This window comes from Oncorhynchus keta, chromosome 29, assembly GCF_023373465.1.
Source record: "Oncorhynchus keta strain PuntledgeMale-10-30-2019 chromosome 29, Oket_V2, whole genome shotgun sequence".
NCBI classification, from domain to species: domain Eukaryota; kingdom Metazoa; phylum Chordata; class Actinopteri; order Salmoniformes; family Salmonidae; genus Oncorhynchus; species Oncorhynchus keta.
In genome coordinates this window covers 5,809,633-5,833,516 of record NC_068449.1, presented here as the reverse complement: position 1 = coordinate 5,833,516, position 23,884 = coordinate 5,809,633, and the positions used below count along the sequence as shown (strand labels likewise).

The 23,884-nt window shown below is 43.0% G+C and overlaps 2 protein-coding genes across 3 annotated transcripts; one reads left to right on the top strand and one right to left on the bottom strand.

Annotated features, from left to right (window-relative positions):
- Positions 1-2,532: 2,532 nt before the first annotated feature.
- disp2 (dispatched homolog 2 (Drosophila)) lies at positions 2,533-19,726 on the top strand. The gene is made up of 8 exons (XM_035742417.2): positions 2,533-4,540; positions 11,891-12,313; positions 12,402-12,431; positions 12,921-13,044; positions 13,627-13,754; positions 14,113-14,231; positions 14,470-14,567; positions 14,943-19,726. The coding sequence occupies exons 1-8, from the start codon at positions 4,449-4,451 to the stop codon at positions 18,441-18,443; spliced, it is 4,515 nt and encodes a 1,504-aa protein (XP_035598310.1). The 5' UTR covers positions 2,533-4,448; the 3' UTR covers positions 18,444-19,726.
- A 140-nt stretch (positions 19,727-19,866) lies between these two features.
- rpusd2 (RNA pseudouridine synthase domain containing 2) lies at positions 19,867-22,535 on the bottom strand. Of its 2 annotated transcripts, XM_035742419.2 has the most exons (4): positions 21,628-22,535; positions 21,195-21,491; positions 20,574-20,981; positions 19,867-20,459 (listed from the first exon to the last, which is right to left on the bottom strand). In XM_035742419.2, exons 1-4 carry the CDS (start codon positions 22,327-22,329, stop codon positions 20,208-20,210), a joined length of 1,659 nt encoding a protein of 552 aa, XP_035598312.1. In that variant the 5' UTR covers positions 22,330-22,535; the 3' UTR covers positions 19,867-20,207. The 2 variants fall into 2 exon arrangements, with proteins under 2 accessions (XP_035598312.1, XP_035598311.1); XM_035742418.2 differs by having other exon boundaries at positions 19,867-20,981.
- Positions 22,536-23,884: the final 1,349 nt, after the last annotated feature.

The window sequence follows — 23,884 nt, the reverse complement described above, 5'->3', positions numbered from 1 at the left end:
CCACACCCTCATCAAAGTTGTTCATCCCTGGTTAAATGTGTTTTTATACATATATATATTGTTTTACCTTTTGTTTAACTAGGCAAGTCAGTTAAGATCCAACTCTTATTTACAATGACGGCCTACATGCCAAACCCAGACGACGCTGGGGGAATTGTGCCCCCTATGGGACTCCCAATCACGGCCGGATGTGATACAGCCAAGATGCATAAACCTAATTCAAGAATTACAGGAGAGAATTTTTCTTTTACAGAATATTCAAGTTCATATTATTCCGAAACATTTACAACTTTGTCACTCTGTAGACTTTCCTCTCACACACATGTGCATATAGCAGACACTGTTATCCAGAGACACTGTTATCCAGAGACACTGTTATCCAGAGACACTGTTATCCAGAGACACTGTTACCCAGAGACACTGTTATCCAGAGACACTGTTACCCAGAGACACTGTTACCCAGAGACACTGTTACCCAGAGACACTGTTACCCAGAGACACTGTTACCCAGAGACACTGTTACACAGAGACACTGTTATCCAGAGACACTGTTACCCAGATACACTCTTATCCAGTGAGACTGTTACCCAGAGACACTGTTACCCAGAGACACTGTTACCCAGAGACACTGTTATCCAGAGACACTGTTACCCAGAGACACTGTTACCCAGAGACACTCTTACCCAGAGACACTGTTACCCAGAGACACTGTTATCCAGAGACACTCTTGTTTAGAGACACTGTTACCCAGAGACACTGTTAACCAGAGACACTGTTATCCAGAGACACTGTTATCCAGAGAAACTCTTGTTCAGAGACACTGTTATCCAGAGACACACTGTTACCCCGGGACACTGTTACCCAGAGACACTGTTGCCCAGAGACACTGTTATCCAGAGACACTCTTGTTTAGAGACACTGTTATCCAGAGACACTCTTGTTTAGAGACACTCATATTCAGAGTGGCTTACAGTACTGCATCCCTCTTTAAGATAGCTAGGTGAGACAATAACATATCACAATCGTAGCAAGTTTATTTTCCCTCAACAATGTCGTTATTAGCAAAGTCAGGGCTAGTAGGAAAAGACAGTTGCATGGTTTAATTTTACCAGTAGTGACTAGTAGTCTATCAGTAGGCCTACCCAGTATAGTGACTAGTAGTCTATCAGTAGCATACCCAGTATAGTGACTAGTAGTCTATCAGTAGCATACCCAGTATAGTGACTAGTAGTCTATCAGTAGCATACCCAGTAGTGACTAGTAGTCTAAGTGTAATATATCTCATACAGGTGGGATTCACTTGGCATGTTATTAAATTAAATAATTTGGAAAAGAGATTAGGAGAGTCTAGACCCTTCAAATTCTAATCTGGACCTTGAAGTCAGTTCCATTGCTTTTTGTACATTCTTTCCCTGCAATTCAGGGGACTGATTTACAACTGGGACACCAGGTGGGTGATTCCCCTGTAATCAGAGACTGATTTACAACTGGGACACCAGGTGGGTGATTCCCCTGTAATCAGAGACTGATTTACAACTGGGACACCAGGTGGGTGATTCCCCTGTAATCAGAGACTGGTTTACAACTGGGACACCAGGTGGGTGATTCCCCTGTAATCAGAGACTGGTTTACAACTGGGACACCAGGTGGGTGATTCCCCTGTAATCAGAGACTGGTTTACAACTGGGACACCAGGTGGGTGATTCCCCTGTAATCAGAGACTGGTTTACAACTGGGACACCAGGTGGGTGATTCCCCTGTAATCAGAGACTGGTTTACAACTGGGACACCAGGTGGGTGATTCCCCTGTAATCAGAGACTGATTTACAACTGAGACACCAGGTGGGTGATTTCCCTGTAATCAGAGACTGATTAAGAAATAGGAAACCAGGTGGGTGATTTCCCTGTAATCAGAGACTGATTAAGAAATAGGAAACCAGGTGGGAGCAATTAATGATCAGGTAGAAGAGAAAACCAGCAGTACTTCAGAGCTCCAGGGTAGGATTTGAATACCTCTGGTCTAGACTGAAAATACCTTTGTTAGTGACTAGTACATTTACATTGAACATAACAGTTTGATGATTGTCAGTCTAAACTAAAAAAAAAAGGTCAAATGAGATTTTGTAAGAACTTTTTTTTTACACATAAAAATCAACATGTTATTTCATTGTGAGATAAGATAAGTAAACATACTCATGCAGATGGATGGAGTAACCATAGCAACACACCTTCCTAGTCTGTTTTTTAAATGGCACCATGCACAAAATTCATCAGCAAAATGGCATTATCTTCTTACGGATAAAAGGGCAGAGGAACAACAGCTAGCCAACTGCCAGTGCCAGGTAAAATGAACTGGAACTATACTTGGATGAAATCCCTGCAGTTCTGCATGCAATTACTTTAACTAACTATATGTCTAATGGTATTAAAAATGGAACAGTTGAATTATTAACCATTACTCTCTATCCTAGACTGAAGGTCAGATGTGATGATTCATTGTGAAATATTGTTCACAGTTCACACTTCCCTTACTGAAATATAAAATATATCTTGTTGCTCATTTGGGAACAATCATCACAATTCTCATAGCATGCCTTTTAATAATACTCCTGGCGCTTTATCTTCCTATCTCGTGTTCATAAGCAACATCTTGCCTTTGGGAACCTCTTGTATCCCTTATTAGGGAAATCTTTCCGCTCTGTCTTGAGCTGTATCCAGGACATAAATAAACCATTTTCGCTCGCATCACTACTCACTGAGAAGAAATCTGCCACAGGAAATTACCATGGGTGTCGTTTCAGGTCCAACCTTAATACAGAGTAGACAAAGCTATAGGCGGGCTGAGGCTGTAGCGGCATTAGCCTCAACGCTTCATGATCAACCCTCACAGCGTGTTAAATCTGTCATGTAAAATCCAATGGCAATGGGCAGATTGAAGCTCATTCTGAGTACTGTGCATCTGTAAGGCCTACTTAAGTATCTTGTCATATAGACTACTCGAACTTGCATAGATTTATCTTAAGAGCAAAATGCCATGTTTCAAATGTTATTAAGTCAATAACCTCAGAATTTCTTTGGAGCTTATTGATTGTTTCTCGAAAGAAAGAAAAAGGAACTGTTTGGAACATGTACATCTAAATGTGAGATACATCAATGGGCTCTTGACATAATATGCTACTCTGTAGGCATATTTAAAATGTTATAGTCAAAACTAAAATCTAGCTAGCTAACAAAACAAAGTAATGGTTTCTCTAGAAAAGGAACTGCTTGCATCTAAATCAAATGTTTTGACACATAGGCAAGTTGTTGATAAAGGATGATTTCAGACTGTGTCCCTGTGGCAGAATACGTTGGTATTTTCAACCAATTTTTCCAATGGTTGCCTCTGAGTGTAAAAAAAAGAAAAAAAAACACACCGTTGTTCTTTCCTCCAGCCAATACTAATGGGATCAGTGACGACGACGAGGTGTCTGCATTATGATTCATATGTAGACACAAACCAGCTGGCGTGCCACTGATCATTCACCAGAGGAGCCTGCGTGATGTCTTTATGAAGAGTAACGGAAGGAGGAGCAGACTCGCTCCCTCTCGGGTCCCAGGTGCAATTTCTGTCTGCATTAAAAGAACAGCAGAGTGTTAATCAGCAGAAGAGCGTCGTCACCTGATGCCTACAGTGACGGTAAATTAGGTAACGGCTCTAAAATATGAGCTGGAGCTAAACTTTAATTCATGGAGTACTGTAATTCTATTTGGAAGCAAAACTAAGAGTATTTCTCAAATCTAACCCTCTGGGGCCACAATAATAAATACAAAAAAATAGGTGTAGCTTATTTAGTCTTCTGTATTGTATTTAAACCAAAACGGCGTGATATAACGATTGCTTCGGCCAATCTAATCTAAAATGATAGTTGCCCGTTATATAGGCTAGTTATGTGACAATACAAACATTTCGCTACACCAGCAATAAGATGTTACCAATAACATTTGATTTGATACTGTATTATTCACAATAAATTATTCAGACTTACAGATTCATGGCATTCTGCCAGCTTTCTATATAAAGGTAAATAATATATTTAAGAAGAGGAGAAAAATGTAACAGATATTGTTTTGAATAGCGGGCTACGCACGAATCAAAACAATGCAAGCAATGTCGTCGATACATTGTATCCGTGTCATACTGTATAGGCCAGCACCACCCTCAATTGAACAGCGCCCGTGCTATTCACGGTCATCTAAACTTCTCCTCAACAGCAGAAGAGCTCATCACAATACGTCGACCAATAGCAAACCAGGCTTTAGCAGATAGGTTACTCAAACATCCATCCATCCATCCCTTTTGCCGTTGTACAATAGAACCGATCTCACTATTCCAAGTAGTAAACACGAGGCTGAATCCCTTAATTTTCCAGTTGGAAATTTCCGACAGGAGAAAAGTAACTGATAGAATGGATACTTGCTCTATCACCGATGAGCGCGCAGACGCTATAGTCATGGATTCGCCAAGAACTGAAAGACCTGCAAGGGAGACATTTCAAAGGTACGTAGCCTTTCGTTCTCTGTTCACCTCAAAGAAAAAGAACGGTGTTTGTCTAGTCGGCTGTTAAATTATTCCTCTGCATCATTAAATATACATTTGTATTGGTGTTTGGTCCAGCCATTATTGCCGTTATGTCAGTGTAGGCTATATCAATCTGTCTGTCAATGAATATCAATGTTCTTTGTATTTGTAAGCACTTGATGACCACAGCAATACATTTTATGGATTTCTCAGAGTCCTATTCTTCAATATTGTATTTATTATAATGTACAAATGTGCCACTGCTTACATGAATTGTAAATCAAGAGCAGACTAAACAGGAAGAAGTCCATCTTTCATTTACTCATTTTTTTTGGTGGGTGAGAGATACATTGATTTGTATTTGTAAAGTGTGTTCTCAAATGCTGTACAATAGCAGCCAGTCTCTCCCCAGAGTATGTTTCATTGAAATGTTATAGTCCAGTAACAGGTTGAGTGTGGCAGTCAATTCACCCAATCCACAATTAACATTCACTTCAATAGGCAATCTCCCGGGATCCAGAGATATCTGGTATTCCTCAGCTACACACTCACTCTGTGCTCTCCCAAGTCAGCATAATGCAGATATGCATACGACATTGCTGACACAATAGCCTACTGTAGGGTCGGCCCAGGGGAAACCACAAATCCACTGGGCAAAACTCCACCGTGCCAGTTTTTTGATAGATAACTAATAGTCACTACATTGCCCTGCTTTAGTTTAGCCGTCAACATTGGACATACACTATATATACAAAAGTATGTGGAAACTCCCCTCAAATTAGTGGATTTGGCTATTTCAGCCACACCCGTTGCTGACAGGTGTATTAAATTGAGCACACAGCCATGTAATCGCCATAGACAAACAATGGCAGTAGAATGGCCTTACTGAAGAGCTCAGTGACTTTCAACATGGTACCATCACAAGATACCACCTTTCCAAAAAGTCAGTTCATCAAATTTCTGCCCTGCTTCCCCGTTCAACTGTAAGTGCTGTTATTGTGAAGTGGAAACGTCTAGGAGCAACAACGGCTCAGCCGCAAAGTGGTAAGCCACACAAGCTCACAGAATAGGACCGTAGAGTGCTGAAAAATCATCTGTTCTCGGTTGCAACACTCACTACTGAGTTCCAAACTGAGTTCCAAACTGCCTCAAGAGCTTCACGAAATGGGTTTCCATGGCTGAGCAGCCGCACACAAAAAAAAACTTGGTGCCATTGGACTATGGAGCAGTGGAGATGCCTTCTCTGGATCCGAATGCATAGTGCCAACTGTAAAGTTTGGTGGAGGAGGAATAATGATCTGGGGCTGTTTTTCAATGTTCGGGTTAGGCCTCTTAGTTCCAGTGAAGGAAAATCTTAATGCTACAGCGTACAATGACATTCTAGACGATTCTGTTTCCAACTTTGTGGCAACAGTTTGGGGAAGGCTCTTTCCTGTTTCAGTATGACAATGCACCCATGCACAAAGTGAGATCCATACAGAAATAGTTTGTCGTGATCAGTGTGCCTGGCCTGCACAGAGCCCTGACCTCAACCCCATCAAACACTTTTGGGATGAAATGGAATGCCGACTGCAATCTAGTCCTAATCGCCCAATATCATTGCCTGACCTCACTAATGCTCTTGTGGCTGAATGGAAGCAAGTCCCCACAGCAATGTTCCAACATCTAGTGGAAAGCCTTCCCAGAAGAGTGGAGGCTGTTATAGCAGGAAAGGGGGGACCAGCTCCATATTAAAGCCCATGCTTTTGGAATGAGATGTTTGACGAGACGGTGTCCACATACTTTTGGTCTGCAGTGTATTACAGTACTTCATGTAATAGCTATGGTTAGATACAAATAATTATCTCAACATACTGATGAATTGGTTTGACTTGTGGATTAGGGAATTATTGGATAAACACTTAAACACAATTAACAGGGTGGCCGCCAGTTGGGTAACTCTGCTTTAAGTTAATATTCAACTTAATATTCAGGAGGGGTCCGTTTTTTTTTTCTCCAGAGGTCACCGAGGACAAGAAAGCTGAGCATCATAGACCATGTGTCTGCCATATGGAAAGATGAGCATTATAGACCATGTGTCTGCCATATGGAAAGATGAGCATTATAGACCATGTGTCTGCCATATGGGAAGATGAGCATCATAGACCATGTGTCTGCCATATGGGAAGATGAGCATCATAGACCATGTGTCTGCCATATGGAAAGATGAGCATCATAGACCATGTGTCTGCCATATGGGAAGATGAGCATCATAGACCATGTGTCTGCCATATGGGAAGATGAGCATCATAGACCATGTGTCTGCCATATGGGAAGATGAGCATCATAGACCATGTGTCTGCCATATGGAAAGATGAGCATCATAGACCATGTGTCTGCCATATGGAAAGATGAGCATCATAGACCATGTGTCTGCCATATGGAAAGATGAGCATTATAGACCATGTGTCTGCCATATGGAAAGATGAGCATTATAGACCATGTGTCTGCCATATGGAAAGATGAGCATTATAGACCATGTGTCTGCCATATGGGAAGATGAGCATCATAGACCATGTGTCTGCCATATGGGAAGATGAGCATCATAGACCATGTGTCTGCCATATGGGAAGATGAGCATCATAGACCATGTGTCTGCCATATGGAAAGATGAGCATCATAGACCATGTGTCTGCCATATGGAAAGATGAGCATCATAGACCATGTGTCTGCCATATGGGAAGATGAGCATCATAGACCATGTGTCTGCCATATGGAAAGATGAGCATCATAGACCATGTGTCTGCCATATGGGAAGATGAGCATCATAGACCATGTGTCTGCCATATGGAAAATTGTGTTTCATAATGCAAAAAAAAAAAACTACAATGAACAGAAATAGAAACGCAGTATGTAAAGTGTTGGTCCCATGTTTCATAAGCTGAAAAGAAATATCCCAGAAATGTTCCATTAAAGCACAAAAAGCTTATTTCTCTCAAATCTTGTGTACAGATTTGTTTACATCCCTGTTAGTGAGCATTTCTTCTTTGCCAACATAATCTATCCACCTGACAGGTGTGGCATATCAAGAAGCTGATTAAACAGCATTATCATTACACAGGTGCACCTTATGCTGGGGACAATAAAATGCCACTCTAAAATGTGCAGTTTTGTCACACAACACAATGCCACAGATGTCTCAAGTTGAGGGAGCGTGCAATTGGCATGATGACTTCAGGCATGTCCATCAGAGCAGTTGCTGTAGTGGCCAATCGGTTCAAATATGACACAATGAAGAACTTTGTGAAAATCAATATAGACTTTTAATACAGCAGTATCACAAGCCGGAGAGCCCCGCGGGACCCACACCTTTTCCAGAGCCCTGGCTCCAGTATTTATCCACATATTGCATATGAGCCCATCCCACATGTAAAATAAGTTTACATTCCAATCCGTGCATCCTGCTTGTTCAGCTCAATAATGCTCATACCTGCTTTCCGTCAGATTATAATGATGACAAGACCCTTGCTGTTCCTGCACTTAACTAAATGCATTCTTTTGTTTGTGTATTATCTAAGATCAGCAGACTATGTGTCTCCTCAGTTTCTAGCGTGTCCAGCTATACTAAAAATAGTGTACATTCCTCTATTTTACAGCCCTATGCTTTGGCTCTGCACTTAGCTCAATATGTTACTATGTATGTGTGTCTTTATCTCAGAGCAACAGACTATGTCTTCTCTGTCATTCCTTCTGTATGGGGATGAGGTAGGTAAAATTGGGTGGGCTATTTACCGATAGACTATGTACAGCTGCAGCGATCGGTTAGCTGCTCAGATAGCAGATGTTTGAAGTTGGTGAGGGAGATAAAAGTCTCCAACTTCAGCGATTTTTGTAATTCGTTCCAGTCACAGGCAGCAGAGAACTGAAACGAAAGGCGGCCAAATGAGGTGTTGGCTTTAGGGATGATCAGTGAGATACACCTGCTGGAGCGCGTGCTACGGGTGGGTGTTGCCATCGTGACCAGTGAACTGAGATAAGGCGGAGCTTTACCTAGCATGGACTTGTAGATAACCTAGAGCCAGTGGGTCTGGTGACGAATATGTAGCGAGGGCCAGCCGACTAGAGCATACAGGTCGCAGTGGTGGGTGGTATAAGGTGCTTCAGTAACAAAACGGATGGCACTGTGATAAACTACATCCCGTTTGCTGAGTAGAGTATTGGAAGCTATTTTGTAGATGACATCGCCGAAGTCGAGGATCGGTAGGATATTCAGTTTTACTAGGGTAAGTTTGGCGGCGTGAGTGAAGGAGGCTTTGTTGCGGAATAGAAAGCCGACTCTAGATTTGATTTTTAGATTGGAGATGTTTGATATGAGTCTGGAAGGAGAGTTTACAGTCTAGCCAGACACCTAGGTACTTATAGATGTCCACATATTCTAGGTCGGAACCATCCAGGGTGGTGATGCTAGTCGGGCGTGCGGGTGCAGGCAGCGAACGGTTGAAAATCATGCATTTGGTTATACTAGCGTTTAAGAGCAGTTGGAGGCCACGGAAGGAGTGTTGTATGGCATTGAAGCTCGTTTGGAGGTTAGATAGCACAGTGTCCAAGGAAGGGCCGGAAGTATACAGAATGATGTCGTCTGCGTAGAGGTGGATCAGGGAATCGCCCGCAGCAAGAGCAACATCATTGATTTATTCAGAGAAAAGATTCGGCCCGAGAATTGAACCCTGTGGCACCCCCATAGTGACTGCCAGAGGACCGGACAACATGCCCTCCGATTTGACACACTGAACTCTGTCTGCAAAGTAGTTGGTGAACCAGGCAAGGCAGTCATTGGAAATACCGAGGCTACTGATAAGAATATGGTGATTGACATAGTCGAAAGCCTTGGCCAGGTCGATGAAGACGGCTACACAGTACAATGATGTGAAACCAAGAGAGTGGTTAAATGATGTGAAACCTAGTAAGCAGAGAATCCCACTTCGGACGCCAATGTATTTCTGCATGTTACTCCACATCATACACACCTTAAGATAACATGGCGGGAGATCATGAACGTTTTGCTATGGTGTACGCTACTACTGAACACGACCCCCCCTGGTACATCGTGTCGGTTCAAACAAAGGACAAACACTGAGATGGTTCCCTCATGAACAACGTGCTTGCTAATTCCATCTCCATAAAATCATTAAACAGGCCACCAGTAGTAGTACGGGGGGGCCAAACATGAAAGTACCTTTAGACCTAAATACGAGGTAATATCAACGTTTAGCAAAATGCACAGCTCTGTTCCAACGATGGTGGTGCTGGCCGATAGTATGACACGAATGCAATGTAGCAGAGTATCAGCATAGTAACACCCTGTTTAGACTGAAATATAATGCCATATCAACCTTTGATAGAATGTTTCCCATGTCAAATCTTATTTGAGAGATTGGCAATATCTCAGGCGATTGTTGTTTGATTACGTAGCTTGCATGCAGGGGGCTCGTAACGCCCAGCTGGAGATATTTTTTGTAACTGCTCTGTTCGATAATGAACTGGATCCACTAATTGCCTAGCTCTGCAAGCATGACCTAGCTCTATAAAAGTGGTCAATGAGAAGCAGTGAATACCAGAGTTTACCACTGCAGTAACACAGTCCTAAGGAGTGCGGTGGGCAGCACCTGCTGCTAGCACAGAAGCCCCCATCATGCTGCCGTCAGTGCTCTGCGCAGCTTGTGATGTGTCAGCTGAGGGGTACATGGCAACTTCTAATTGGACAGCAAATAAATAGTGCTTTCACATGAGTAAGTTCAGAAGTAAGCTGGTGACGCATCAGCCACCCAACAGCAACATATTTTCCCCCCCTGCCAAAAATGGTCATCTTGACGGGGTGATTTGAGTGGAACCACTACGAAGGTTTGAGAAATTGACTCCACTCTTAAGAGACCGATACATCTTTAGACACTTTTTTAAAATTATTAATACAGCTACATTTTGAAATGCCCAATGGCACACAGTCGAGTTGTGATGAATTTGCTGCCCACCTATCTCTCCCCCGGTGGTTGGAAATGCAAATAAAGCCCTCAAGTACTGCTCTCTGTTTACTTACCCCGTCGCCTTGGCGATGAGGTGATGGGGATCAAAGAAGTGGCGTCTCAGTCCACCCAGACGACCAGGTCTGGAAAAACAACCCATAACGTCATTTGACCCTTTAATTGGAGTCAGATTGAAATTAGACTGTGCACATAAATGTCTGGTCGTCCCCCACAATGAAATCGGGGAGGGAACTGTGGATATGTTTCCTTTTGTCACACGCAATATCTCAGACAGCACTGGGCCAATTTTGACTAAGTTTGGGTGAATGATGGATGAGTCTTGCCATCGAGATCTGGCATTTTTTGTTAAATTGCACTGATTGGCCCAAGGCGGGAGCTATAGTAATGAACTGAAATGTATTAGTCACATGCGATATCTCAATTGGACCAAGGGGCGGGACGCTGCATCATTCGTTGGGGGATGACATGTTTACTGTTGCCTTGTTTAATTCAGTCATACTATAGAGCCCGCAAACTCAACTCTGGACCTCAAAGTCAGTTCCACTGCATTTTTTCATTGTTCCCCTCTTAATTAGACCTGGGACACGAGGTGGGTGCAATTAATTATTAGGCAGAACAGAAAACCAGCTGTCTCCGAACCTCGTAGGTTCAGAGTTGAATACCCCTGCTATAGAGTATTGTAATAACGGGAATTCAATATTACTTACAGTTTAGTAAATAAGGATTCCGATTTATAAACATCACTTGTCATTAGGCCTAACGCAATTACTAATAGTGGTTAACGTAGTCAGCTCTCTCTCGCTGATAGTCAGCAGAGTTTCATTGTGTATAGTCTATGTCCTGCTCTTCAGTGAAAACATGAGGGAAAAAAGCACATAACTTAACCCATAACATCTGTGCAATGTACTTCTTCCATAAACAGGAGTCATTCTTCATCAGATCCACTGCAGTCTCCATCAACAGGACTCTCTTTTGGATGTTGAAACACAGACAGGGCAGATAGAGCATCTCTTGGACTAATTGGGCCATCAAGCAACGAAACAATACTTTAGGTGTCATTCCTTACCTAATTAATTTGGTTTGCCAAATTGGGTTTCAAGCAACAACGCAACAATACATTGGAAGTCACCCCTTACACGATTCATTAGGTTTACCTACTCAAGGCTTAGTAAAAAACTGTTGCACCCGGGGAAGCCGCTGAGCTGAAACATTGATTATCGAAAATTCTGGTGTACATTTGACAATGACAAACACTGCAACCGTAGGGGTTATAAATAAATACACTTTCCCCCCCTCTGTCTTTTCACAGTGAGATACCGGAGGTGTCACTGTGTCCTCCTGACAGTGTGTGCCCGGAGGCCCAGGCCACTCGGATCCAAACCGAAGGGGACCAGTCTGACAGCTGCAGCCTCCCCAGACCCTCCTCCTCCGCCTCCTCCCAGCTCTACCACCAAGTCTCCCAGGGATGCACCTACCATTCACAGCAGCACCGACAATGTCACTGTTGTGGCCATCACAAGCCAATCAAAGGCAAAGCCTGTCTGGAGTCGCATCCAATCACTGTGGGTCCTCCTCACACCGACTGCTCGACAAGCGCTGTCAAGACGGGTCGCAGCTGCAGCCCCTCCCATGTTCCTTCCTGTCACAACGCTGTCCGCTGCCACTGGCTGCACGGTTCCCATGACGGCGGTGGCACCCAGAAGTCCAAACAGCATCATGTGGTCACAGTCAGGTCTGTATTCCGTATGCTGTACACAAGCATAATTATCATGCAAAAATTATAAAAAGGTCAATGACGCAGAATTATTTGTCTATTTTAGGGATGACGGACTCTACTGGATCCCTAGAAAGTCAGTATCCACGACAACAAGATGATTGTGTAACAGCAAAATGACCTACAATTTCCATTGCATCCTTAATGTGCACAGTGCATGGCAGTAATTAGGACAAAAATATATTTTTAGTCTTTAATTTAGCTATACAACATGGTTCTAAGCTCAAAATAGTATTTCATTAAGCTATACAACATGGTTCTAAGCTCAAAATAGTATTTCATTAAGCTATACAACATGGTTCTAAGCTCAAAATAGTATTTCATTAAGCTATACAACATGGTCGTAAGCTCACAATAGCGTTGCATAACTCAAAATATGAGTACTGGTGACCAATGTTTTGAAATTTAATGTTAAATGTTGTACTTAACTGAAAAATACTTGAACCATTAGACTTTCCTAGCACACCCACCGAGTGAGACACACAGTACAGTCCTTTAACCATGCAAAGCCAGTTAGAGATAAGTGTCACTGAGATCCTCTTTTCCTGTGGCATTTTCTTGACAGTTACTCCCAGGTGGTAGTGAGGTATCCTCTGGCGGTGCTCGTCGGTTGTGCAGCGGCCCTCCTGGGATGTTCCCTAGCCGGCCTGTTGATTGGTCCCATGCCAGACTTCTCTGACCCGCTCATGGTGAGTGCTTCTCTCTGCAGCACTGTCGCGTTCTCTGCCAACTTCCTGTCAAACCGAATGCTACTGTAAACCCCTTTTGTTTTTAGCTCGTTCCTGCCTCTTGAAAAGCCGCCGTAAATAAAGTAGACCCGGCAGATCTCTCAAAACATTTCATCTTGTCAGCTCAAGAAATACAAGTGTAGCCATATCAGTGCAATTGCAGGTATAATGAACAGTCAAGAATAGTTAAATAAACTAATTGAATTACCATGTGTGTAATAAATGTGTACAGTTACACTCATGGCGATCAACATGTAATGACCATGGCGGAGACCAGGGTAAAAAAAAAATCACCTGGAAGAATATTGAAGACAACGCTATATCAATCAACACTGCATGTACAATGTCACTATCAATTTTCAAAGCATCCATTATAGTATGTCACTAAACCTTCGCATCTAAATCAGTCTTTATTCACCTACTGTAGGCCAAACAGTCAGCATTAGGCGTACATATTTCTCATGTAAATGAATTCAGTGCATTGTTTTCCTGCTTCGGCTGTAGTCAGATGTTGTTCCGTTGACTTTGATGTTTTTAATGCAGGGCTTTGAGCCTCGAGGAACATACATCGGGGTGCGACAGTCTGCCTTAGCCAAGCTTCAACAGAACACAGGGCCTGGAAACACACTGTCTCTGATACCGCAACACCTCAAAGACAAGACAGCTGGGAGGTACTGTGCTAAAACCGGAGGAGCTCTCCACCACACACAGAGAGCCCTGCACAAAATGGCTGCCACAACAGAGTAGAACCATGGGACATTGCGTTCACTCAGCCCCATATTATAATTACTCACTAAAACAGGCTACAATTTGGCATCTTTCAGTTCAGAGGCACGATAGAGATGGAACAGGGTTACACTTGCACATGATATAGTATAGCTACGATTAAAAAATGCTGGATAATTGTATAAGGAGTCCATATGTCCATTGTTGCGTGGGGTACTGATTTAGCTATTGCCTGTGTGATTGATATGAATTGTCTAGATGTCTCATGTATAATTTTGTTGTGTTCATGTTTATTTTATGAAGCTATGGAGATGGTAGCGGAGGGGATGCCGGTGGGAGCCAGGAACAGTCGTCCAGGCAACGGTCTAAAAGAATGCTAGACAGGGGTTCGGCCCAAGACACATTCCTCTGTGATGCTCCAGGTAGGCTACTAAACATGTCTCTCTGCTACCAGAGAAATGTTCCTAAAAATTTAGCAGGAAACATACCCATAATGTATCAATCAAAAATCTGGGTATTGACGAGCTAGTTCATCTTTCCAGTGTTCGCTTTCAGTTATGAGCAAAACATAAGCAATCCCTCTAGATACATTTTTGTGAAGACTGAGGACAGTCTTTGTTTAGGGGTGCCATGTTCTTGACTCCATCTGTGACATCACAGGAGAACGCTACGCCCAGCTTGTCTTCCGCTCTGGAAACTCTGCCAGTCTTTGGAGCCTGAAGGCGATCTACTCCATGTGCGAGATGGAGCAGGCCAGGGTAGGTCTTCGTGCATCTTAAACATCATATATCATATATGCCATATATCCAGCATTACCAACCAGACCACGAAATCAGGGAGCCAACTCAATCAAATACCTTTCTGGGCTACAGAACTTGGCAGGCACTGATAGCGCACATCTTAAAACATTTATATGTATTTGAAAGAGAACAAAAAAAGGTGTTATTGATCCCCATTAGCTGGTAGATGGAAATAAGTTATGTGAAAAGTTGCTATAAAATCTGTCCATTTCAATTTACTCTTGTAATAAAAAGATATATCGAACATCAATTACATTGATATCTCCAATGGGTCGAGGGAGAATATGTCAACAGAAGTGTGTAACTGCCAAACTTCTCTTCTCCATGTTTCAGATTCGTTCACAACCACACTTCCAAGATCTCTGCAAGCAACATATCCGATTGGAAGTGGACGGTGCCATAATCAGGGGCGGATGCTGTCCAAGTTGGTCACTGGGAAACTACTTGGCACTTCTCAGCAATGCCTCATCCTGTCTCAGCCTGACCTCTGTGCAAGTGTCAGAGAGTCTGAGCCTACTACGCTATTGCGCCCCATACTACCACGATGGAAGGCTGGTGGCATATTGCGCAGAGAGGGGCTCGCAAGGCAACTGTGCATCCGTGCCGACTCGGTGCAAACACTCTCGTGCCGTATTCCAGATATTGCATTACCTGGTTGATAAGGACTTCCTAGGGCCACAGACAATAGAATATCAGGTCCCCTCACTGAAATATAGTCTCCTGTTTCTACCGGTTGAAAAAGGAGATCACTTGATGGAGATATACATGAACAGCCTTGAAGGTCGTGAGCTTACATACAAGAACACTACTATTACAGGAATGGACCTAGGCATCAAGCAAAAGCTTTTCAAGTATTACCTGGCTAGGGACTCCATCTACCCTGTTCTGGCTGTAGTTTCGCTGTTCCTCACCATAGCCCTTTATTTGCAGTCTCTTTTCCTATCAGCTCTGTCTTTAGTTGCAATTGTGGGTTCTCTCTTGACTTCCTATTTCTTCTACAAAGTGGTTTTTCAGCTGACATTCTTCCCTTTCCTCAACTTAGCTTCAGCTTTCATCCTGTTTGGTAGTTGTTCTAACCACGCCTTCACTTTCATTGATTTCTGGAATCTACAACTATCCCAGAATCCACCCGTTTCTCTAGAGATAAGAGTCAATAGAGTTCTCCAAGAGGTCGGATATTTGATATTGGCATCAGGCCTGACTTCTAGTGCCACGTTCTTCTCTGGGTTCCTGAGCAGCATCACGGCAGTCAGATGCTTTGCTGTGTACCTGGGAACGGCTTCCTTAATCTGTACTTTTTCCGCCCTTGCGTGGCTGCCCAGCTCGCTCATATTACGCGAGCGCTACACTGTGCCTGCCTCAGCCTCTGTTACTACACAGGCATGGAAGCCTTGCTGCACAAAAAGTATTGGCGGGTTCTGGGACACAAGCTCGCGAAAGCGGTGCCTCTTCACCTTGGGTCAGAAGCTACGAGGGTTGAAGCGAGGACTGTCCGACACCTCCAATTTACTTTTCCTGAAAATCCTCCCATGTGGAGTGGTAAAGTTCAGATACATTTGGGTCTGCTGGTTCGCAGTGTTGGCCGCAGGAGGAACATACATCTCAGTTGTAGACCCTGGTATGAGACTACCCACTTTAGACAACAGGGCAACTCAGTTATTCCGCTCTAGCCATCCCTTTGAAAGATATGACGCTGAATATCGCCACCAATTCATGTTTGAACGGCTGGTGAACGGGGAGGACAAGCTCATTACATTGACTCTTGTTTGGGGAGTCATCCCAACCGATAACGGCAATCACTTTGATCCGAAAAGCAACGGATCTTTAGTTATGGATCCAGGGTTTAACATGAGTAGCCCAGAAGCTCAGGTGTGGTTGAGAGACTTGTGCGGAAGAGTTCAAAACCAAAGTTTTTATTTACCGTCATCATCATCATCTGAAAACGAAGGCTCAACAGACAACGTCTGTATTGTCGAGCAACTCATACACTGGGTGTCTATCCGACGATGCTCAGAGAGTGAGGACGCCTTACAGTTTTGCTGCAACGATATTCCCTTTCCTTACCCACCGGGTGTTTTTGAACAATGCCTGAGCATGATGGTGGCCGAGCGGCATGCAGAGGGCTATGTGTCCGAGGTTGGAGGCCTACATTTTGAGGCAGATGGTCAAATAGCAGCCCTGGTAATGGTATTTAGAACTACGCACCGCTATAGCTACAACTTTAGTCACACCACCCTTTTCTATAATGATATTGTGTCATGGTTTAATGGTGAAATGTCTGGCGCACCACTGGGACTAAAGGAAGGGTGGTTTGTGAGCCAGTTGACACTATTTGACTTGCAACAATGTCTAAGCTCAGAAACCCTTGTGGTCACTGGGTTCTCTGTAGCTCTAGCATTTGTCTTGCTTCTTCTGACCACATGGAATATTCCACTGAGTATTTATGGCGCTGCTGCTGTTGGAGGAAGTGTTTTTGTCACCATCGGCCTCCTGGTCCTTCTAGAATGGCAGCTTAGTGGTGTGGAGGCTCTCTTCATATCAGCTGCTGCTGGGCTGTCTGTCGACTTTTTAGCCAACTACTGCATATCATATAATTCAGCTCCACACTCTGATAGAATTGGAAGAGTTGCACATTCTCTGAAAAGAATGAGCTGTCCTGTAGCAATAGGATCCGGGGCCTTCTGCTGTGTGGGCATCGCCATGCTCCCTACTACTGCCTTGTTGTTCAGAAAGCTGGGGATTTTCTTATTTCTGGTGAAATGTGTAGCATGTGGATTTGCCACTTTCTTTTTCCAATCCCTATGCTGCTTTTTCGGTCCTCAAAAGAACTGTGGGAAAATAATGTTGCCATGTTCATCTGAACCGGGGACTGAAAGTCTACCCTCCTGCTCAGCAGCAGAACCTAGGTCGTCAACCTGCGCAGCAAACGGAGCTTTTGGAAGATCAAGAGTTCGAAGGAATTTCAATAAAGACGAGGGTAATTACCTTTACCCGAACCATCAGCGTCAAAGACAACGACAGGTAGAGGGCGGAAGGGAACCCGAGCAGTATGAGCTTCAGCCATTGGCCTGTCAGCTGAGTGACAGCTTTGAGAACAGCACGTGTACTAGTAAGCTCTCCAACAGACCCTCGGTTCTCTCCGATGACATCCAGTTCGGTGGACTGAGTCCCAGGAGGGATGTGGAGAGGAGCAACATTGAGGCAGATAGTGAAGAGCTCTGTGGGAGGCACCACAAAGGCTGTCACCCACCCCCAGCTTTGCAGACCTCTTCCCCATATAAAGAAAACACCCTAAGGCCTGTAGTAGCTCCTCAAGGTGACCTGGCTAAGGAAAGGCTCTTGTGCAAGACATGCAGAGGACAGTCTGCTGGCATCAAGCACTGGAACGTATCGCTGTCCTCTTCCTCAAGCATGGAGGACACCATCATTAGTCAAACAATAGAAACAATTTACCAGCCGTCCCTCTCAAAGGACGAGGCCCCTAATAGCACCTTTAAGCATCACCCTCACAAACGCCTCCTGTCATCTCAGAGTTCATTTGACGGGCTAGAGGATTCCAATGAGACTTGCCTGAGTGACATTGAACCTGGACCCTCAAACCAACAGACTTCTATTGAAGCAGAGGGAGAACTGGAACCACAACCAGGGCACCTTAACGGAAAGAGAGACACCCTACGTCTCTCCCTGAGAGAGACCACGTATGAGACAGCCTCTCCGGGGTGTGGGAGGGGCCGTACGAGCCAGAGTGAAGGACCAGTGATGTTGCCAAACAGTAAACCAGATTTGCCTGATGTATGGATCAAACGAGATGGGCAGAGGGAAGATACAAGCTGAATTAGATTTAAAAAGATATGTCTAATCCAAGCATGCAGAAGTGTTCGGTTCATCATCAGTCAGCTTGATTAGCTCAGTCAGAAACGGCAGAATGTTACGTTTGTAATGGATTTACACATTTTGGAAAATTCACAGCTGGACACACACTGGAAGTTGGATAATCACTGACCTTTTAGTTATTCGACTGTATTACCCTGATCTATATCCACAGTCTGGATAGATTCTTAGACAATAATGTCATTTGAACACTTTAAAATAATTTCAAAATAAAAATTATTAGATGTGAGGGAAGGGGCTCTTTTGTTTGAGCTATGTATTCCACTCACCCACCATCAAAACAAGACATATAACATGCTGATGTAAGTTACATCACTACAAGTAGATCAGAAAGTGTGTAATTTAAAAAAACATTTTTGTAAACCACTTCACTGTCAGAATGTACAACACTCATTGCTGTTGTACAAAGTCAAATGCCAAGAAATGTAACATTCATTTGGTGACTTAAGACAATTCTGTGTGTATTAATTATTTAGAGGACCTGAACAGCACTGTTATACACTTACAGTAGGGAGCTGCAGATGCACTGCAGATGTATATAGTGAGCCTTATCCTTTGATAATGAAAGAATGAAGGTCTTGTACATGAAACCAACTGATGTATTGGCAGGCCTGAATCAGACAAATGTGATTTTTACCAGCTTGGTGGCTCCTTCCATCATTAAACATGACTTGTAGATAACCAGCTTCACAGCACGGTTCAAAGAAATGTAGAATCAGCGTTCTATGTAGAGTAACACGATCTCTACTAAGGCTTGACTGGGTAATCAAATTGTAGTTCTACAGCCGCACGTAGAGCAGCCGTCACTACATTTCACCACCTGCTGGAACATCAGATTAAATATATATATATATATATATATGTGTGTTTGCCTTGACAGAACACATGCAGTCTATGGATCATGGTGTACAATGTGCAGCATGTGCCAAATCTTTGCAACAGTCGTTTTTCCATGAAGAAAATAAATGTGTTTTATGTGAAAGGGATTATCCTTTACAATAGTTGGAGTTGTATTTTTGGTTCAAAACACAACCCAGAATAAAGTATGTATTAAGGGTTTAATTGTGGTTTGATGAAATGACTGCAAAAAATTAATGTGAAGAATTGACAAGAATTGTAAAATGTGCCTACAAGCAGGGTTATTTTGAAGTTGTCTCATCCAAAAGGGTTCCTTTTGACAACTGGTTCAGTAACTTTAGGCTTTTGAGGAGCAGAGAAAACGGAAAGGTTGCAATGACTATTAAAACCTGAGATAACACGGTACTTGTACTCATTTTCACATGGTGGAAAGTTTAAAAAAAATAAAAAAAATTAAAAATGTGTATTTTTCCTGCAGAATGGGTTGTTTTATTCAATGCCATGAAAATAAAATTTAATTGTCAAACTTTATGAAATGTTTATTTGGTTTTCAATTAGAAGGGCTGTTGAAAGAAATCCTAGATAAACATCTTCCTGGCATAGAGTCCAATGGAAACTATATGGTCCAAAGTAATATATTCCTTAACGTGAGTCAGAGGGAAATGAATTATACAATTTAAAAACAGAATCATTCATGATTTACAGAACCGTGAGCCATAGAACTAACAACCGAGCTTGGTTCACCAAGTGTCCAAAGACACTTCAACAAAACAACAATAGTGATATTTTATTGGGCACATCACATAGTACACTGCCTGCACTTCTGTTGTACAACATCCCTATAGTGCCTTAGTCTTCAATCCAGTCATCCTTGGCCCAGTCAGGTAGGCGAGTTGAATATTCAAAGTCTGGTCCTTTATAGCGCAACGCGTGGAGGTACATGATGAGCTCCTTCTCGGTGGGGTCCGGACGGACAATCTTACACTCGCTACACAGAGGGTCTTTCGTGTTTGTAGCAGCTAAGTGAGAAGATTCTGTTTGATCATCATCTTCATCAGCTTGTCCGGGTACTGTACCGGGTAAGGCTGGACTGCTGTGGACCTGAATTGCACTCTGTTTTACGTCACTCAGTGTACAGTCACTTGAAACAGAATTGCAAACACGTGGCAACAGCTCTGGCTGAGGTGTCTGAGCATCAGTCTGCACATTGCTCACCTGTACCAGTCCCTCATCTGGGATGTCTAGGAGATGAAGACTCTCCTTCAAACGATGTTCCTCCAGAATCGCTTTGAGAAGCTCATCGTCGCTCATGCCCATCAAGCCTCCCTTTGCCCTTTGGGGACCCCAAGCAGAGGAGCCATAGACAGGGTCGTTGAGGATTGGGTAGCCCAGGAACTGGAGGTGGACACGAATCTGGTGAGTGCGGCCAGTGAGAGGGAGGCAACGCACTACACTGGAGTGGCCGTTCCAGCTGAGCCTTTGGAAGACTGTGCGGCAATCCTTGCCTTTAGGATGCACTCTGCACAGTCCCACCTTGAAGGAGACCACCAGGATGGGCTCCTCACAGATGATCTCACCCTCTGGGAACTCCCCTTCCACTCGACAGACATACTCCTTCTCCAGCTGTAAAAGATGACAGACTATCAGTCACTTATATCAAACTTTAATAAAGTATATTTTATGTTCCCTCTCAGAGAGAGATTATACTTGAGGCCCTATTTAATCCAAACTGATGACCAGATTTCTAGGATAAGTGACTAAAAAAATAAATATAATCAGGAAACACAATGTTCCTTTTCGATTGATTGGTGCACACTGGACTAGAGGATGTCTTACCTGTCTGTCTCGCACCAACACATCCAGTTTCTGGGACACTTCCAAAGTCCGGGCGAAGAGCAGCACCCCAGATGTTAGGCGATCCAACCGGTGCACAGTGTGAAGGCCACATATGCCCCGTTCCTTTCCCAGGATGAAAATGACCGTGTTGTGACGGAAGCGCCCACAAGGATGAACTGGCATCGAGGCTGGCTTGTCAACTACCAAAACCTCCCCATTATCTTCCAAAATCTCCAGTGGCCGTCCAACTACAGGTGGCTCATGGCGATGCACTGTATTCCTTAGGAAGTCATTGTTCTGGGGGGCGGGAGACAGGTCTGACAATATTTATTCTGCACAGATTTTTTACATTTAATTTAGGGACAAAGTTAGACTGTTGTATCTAATTCAAGCCAACATAATCAGCATCCATCTAATTCAAGATTGAACTCACCCTGAGTGTTACAGAGAGGTCATCCATTGGGGTTTCATTGAGTCGAATGCGTCCTAGTTTGGAAGCCATAACGTAGTACTCCAACGGCTCAGCTCGGAATTCACTGCTGAAAACCTCGAGAAGACTTTTCCCAATCCAGCGTCCCTTGCAGTACGTTTTGAAGTCGAAGTAGTATGGGCGCACTTTGCGTAGACCTCCTTCAAAATAGTATGTGGTTTCATCAAAATGCTCTTTGCTGAAACTTACGCCGGGGTTGCGTTTTTGAGGGGGAGGAATGTATCTCTCTCCTGTACGGAGTTGTTTCTTCCCACCTCCTCGTCGTCTCTTTCCACGACTACTTTTCTCTGGGTCTTCCTTCTCTTCGCTCTTACGTTTACAAGTTTCTTTCAACTCGTCTGTGGTAGAATTGACTGAAGTGTTTGAGGTATTTACCGCTGACACCCTCGTCATTTCTGTCGACTCCATTGTATGAGACATTACTGTAAAATGTTTTTGATGCAAACGTGGGCCAGATAACTCATTTACTGAGTTGTAAAGTGTATGTTCTTTTGTCACTTTACAAATTAAATCGCTATAATTTGTGACGTTTGTCAATTGCGCATTGCAAGGTCTAGCACGTGATTGTGTTCTGTTATTCAGCGTTATTTCGCGTTTGTTAAAGATTTGGAGAACATAGAAAATGTTCTTGATATAACGTACCATCAAATTTAAGAAAGAGTATCGTTTTCTCTAGGGAGCTCTGTAAAAATCACTGTTTTGTCGGTTAAAGGTAAATAAAATAATCTGTAAAATGTGTCCAAACTACTCACACGTATCTCACTGAAGCAGCCTAACATGCAGCCATGAAAGTATGGGTCTCCCTTCCAAATGACTACGGGCACTCGTCGATGACGCCCCTGTGTGTTAGTAGTCCGTTTCAAAGCCTTATCAAATATCCTCATCCTCCTGACACTGAATATTGCTTCACACCTAATGCTTCACACATACAACATAATAAAACCATAGACCTAAATAAATAGCATGTTTTATCTCTTATACAGGCAATGGTTAAATTGATAGAGGCAACGTGTATTTAAAACAAGCCCAAAGCCAAACAATCCCATCTCTCTCAAATAAAACAACATTATTTCCCATGCATTTACACACAAACAAGCGTTTTCATTACAATATTTGTATTAATAAATTATGACATTACTGTATAATCATTTCAGTATTTAAAAAATAAAGACTAAACTGCATCTATTCTCATCGTTATGTAAAAAGGGTTGTTCTTCTGTTGCCGATACAGACTACTTGTAATCATTTATAGGTTAGACTATGTTTACTTGCATTCACATCAGTCATTAGAAGAAAAAAAATATGTTCACTTTTATCAAGGCATCTTCCTGTTGGTTGGTACGATGACTCAATTTGTATGAGGGTTGTCATATCCCTTTAATTTTGTAAAATTAAATACATGAATAAGCTGACCTTTCAGCTAGACATCTGTGAGGAACAAACAGTGGGTCGATGTTTTGAATGCATATACAAAACGGGAGCACTTAAATGAACGATTTTAGCAATCACAGACAGGGTCGTTAATCCAAAAGCCCTTGGCAACCCTCTTCAACCCTCTGGGATAATGTTCATCTGCTGCCCAGTTTCAGTCAATAAGCAAATGGGAAGTGTTGCTAGGCAGCAGACAGACAGAAATAAAAAAAAAAACTCAATAGCTGTAGCACCAGCACCACCATCTGCAAGGGCAACCACACCACATGGAAGTCACCTCCTGCAAGGGCAACCACACCACACAGAAGTCAGAGCTCACCTCTGGAAAGAAAAACACAGAACAGCATCTCTCAAGAGATCAACTCTAGATGTGGGATGATGACATCAGTTAAGGTTTAAGATTTTCATGACCTGCCCATTTATGTGCTTTATACTGTATACTTTATATACAATTTATGTAGCTAGTGTATACGTACCCTTTATATAGTGTATACATACCCTTTATATAATGTATGCATACCCTTTATGTAGTGAATACATACTCTATATAATGTATGCAGTCATTGAAAGTAGCTGACACTAGTATTTTCGATTTGTATTTATTATGGGGTGGCAGGGTAGCCTAGTGGTTAGAGAGTTGGACTAGTAACCAAAAGGTTGCAAGTTCAAATCCCCCAGCTGACAAGGTACAAAATCTGTCGTTCTGCCCCTGAACAGGCAGTTAACCCACAGTTCCTAGGCCGTCATTGAAAATAAGAATTTGTTCTTA

What these genes read in the sequence shown, in the direction of transcription:
- rpusd2 (XM_035742418.2), bottom strand. Translation starts at nt 22,329, where the DNA reads ATGGTACGTTATATCAAGAACATTTTCTATGTTCTCCAAATCTTTAAC. An exon ending in ACCTCTCTGTAACACTCAGG is followed by an intron (nt 21,492 to 21,627) that starts GTGAGTTCAATC and finishes CCCGCCCCCCAG; the next exon opens with AACAATGACTTCCTAAGGAA. An exon ending in TGTTGGTGCGAGACAGACAG is followed by an intron (nt 20,982 to 21,194) that starts GTAAGACATCCT and finishes CATCTTTTACAG; the next exon opens with CTGGAGAAGGAGTATGTCTG.
- disp2 (XM_035742417.2), top strand. Translation starts at nt 4,449, where the DNA reads ATGGATACTTGCTCTATCACCGATGAGCGCGCAGACGCTATAGTCATG. An exon ending in CATCATGTGGTCACAGTCAG is followed by an intron (nt 12,314 to 12,401) that starts GTCTGTATTCCG and finishes TGTCTATTTTAG; the next exon opens with GGATGACGGACTCTACTGGA. An exon ending in CTCTACTGGATCCCTAGAAA is followed by an intron (nt 12,432 to 12,920) that starts GTCAGTATCCAC and finishes TTTTCTTGACAG; the next exon opens with TTACTCCCAGGTGGTAGTGA.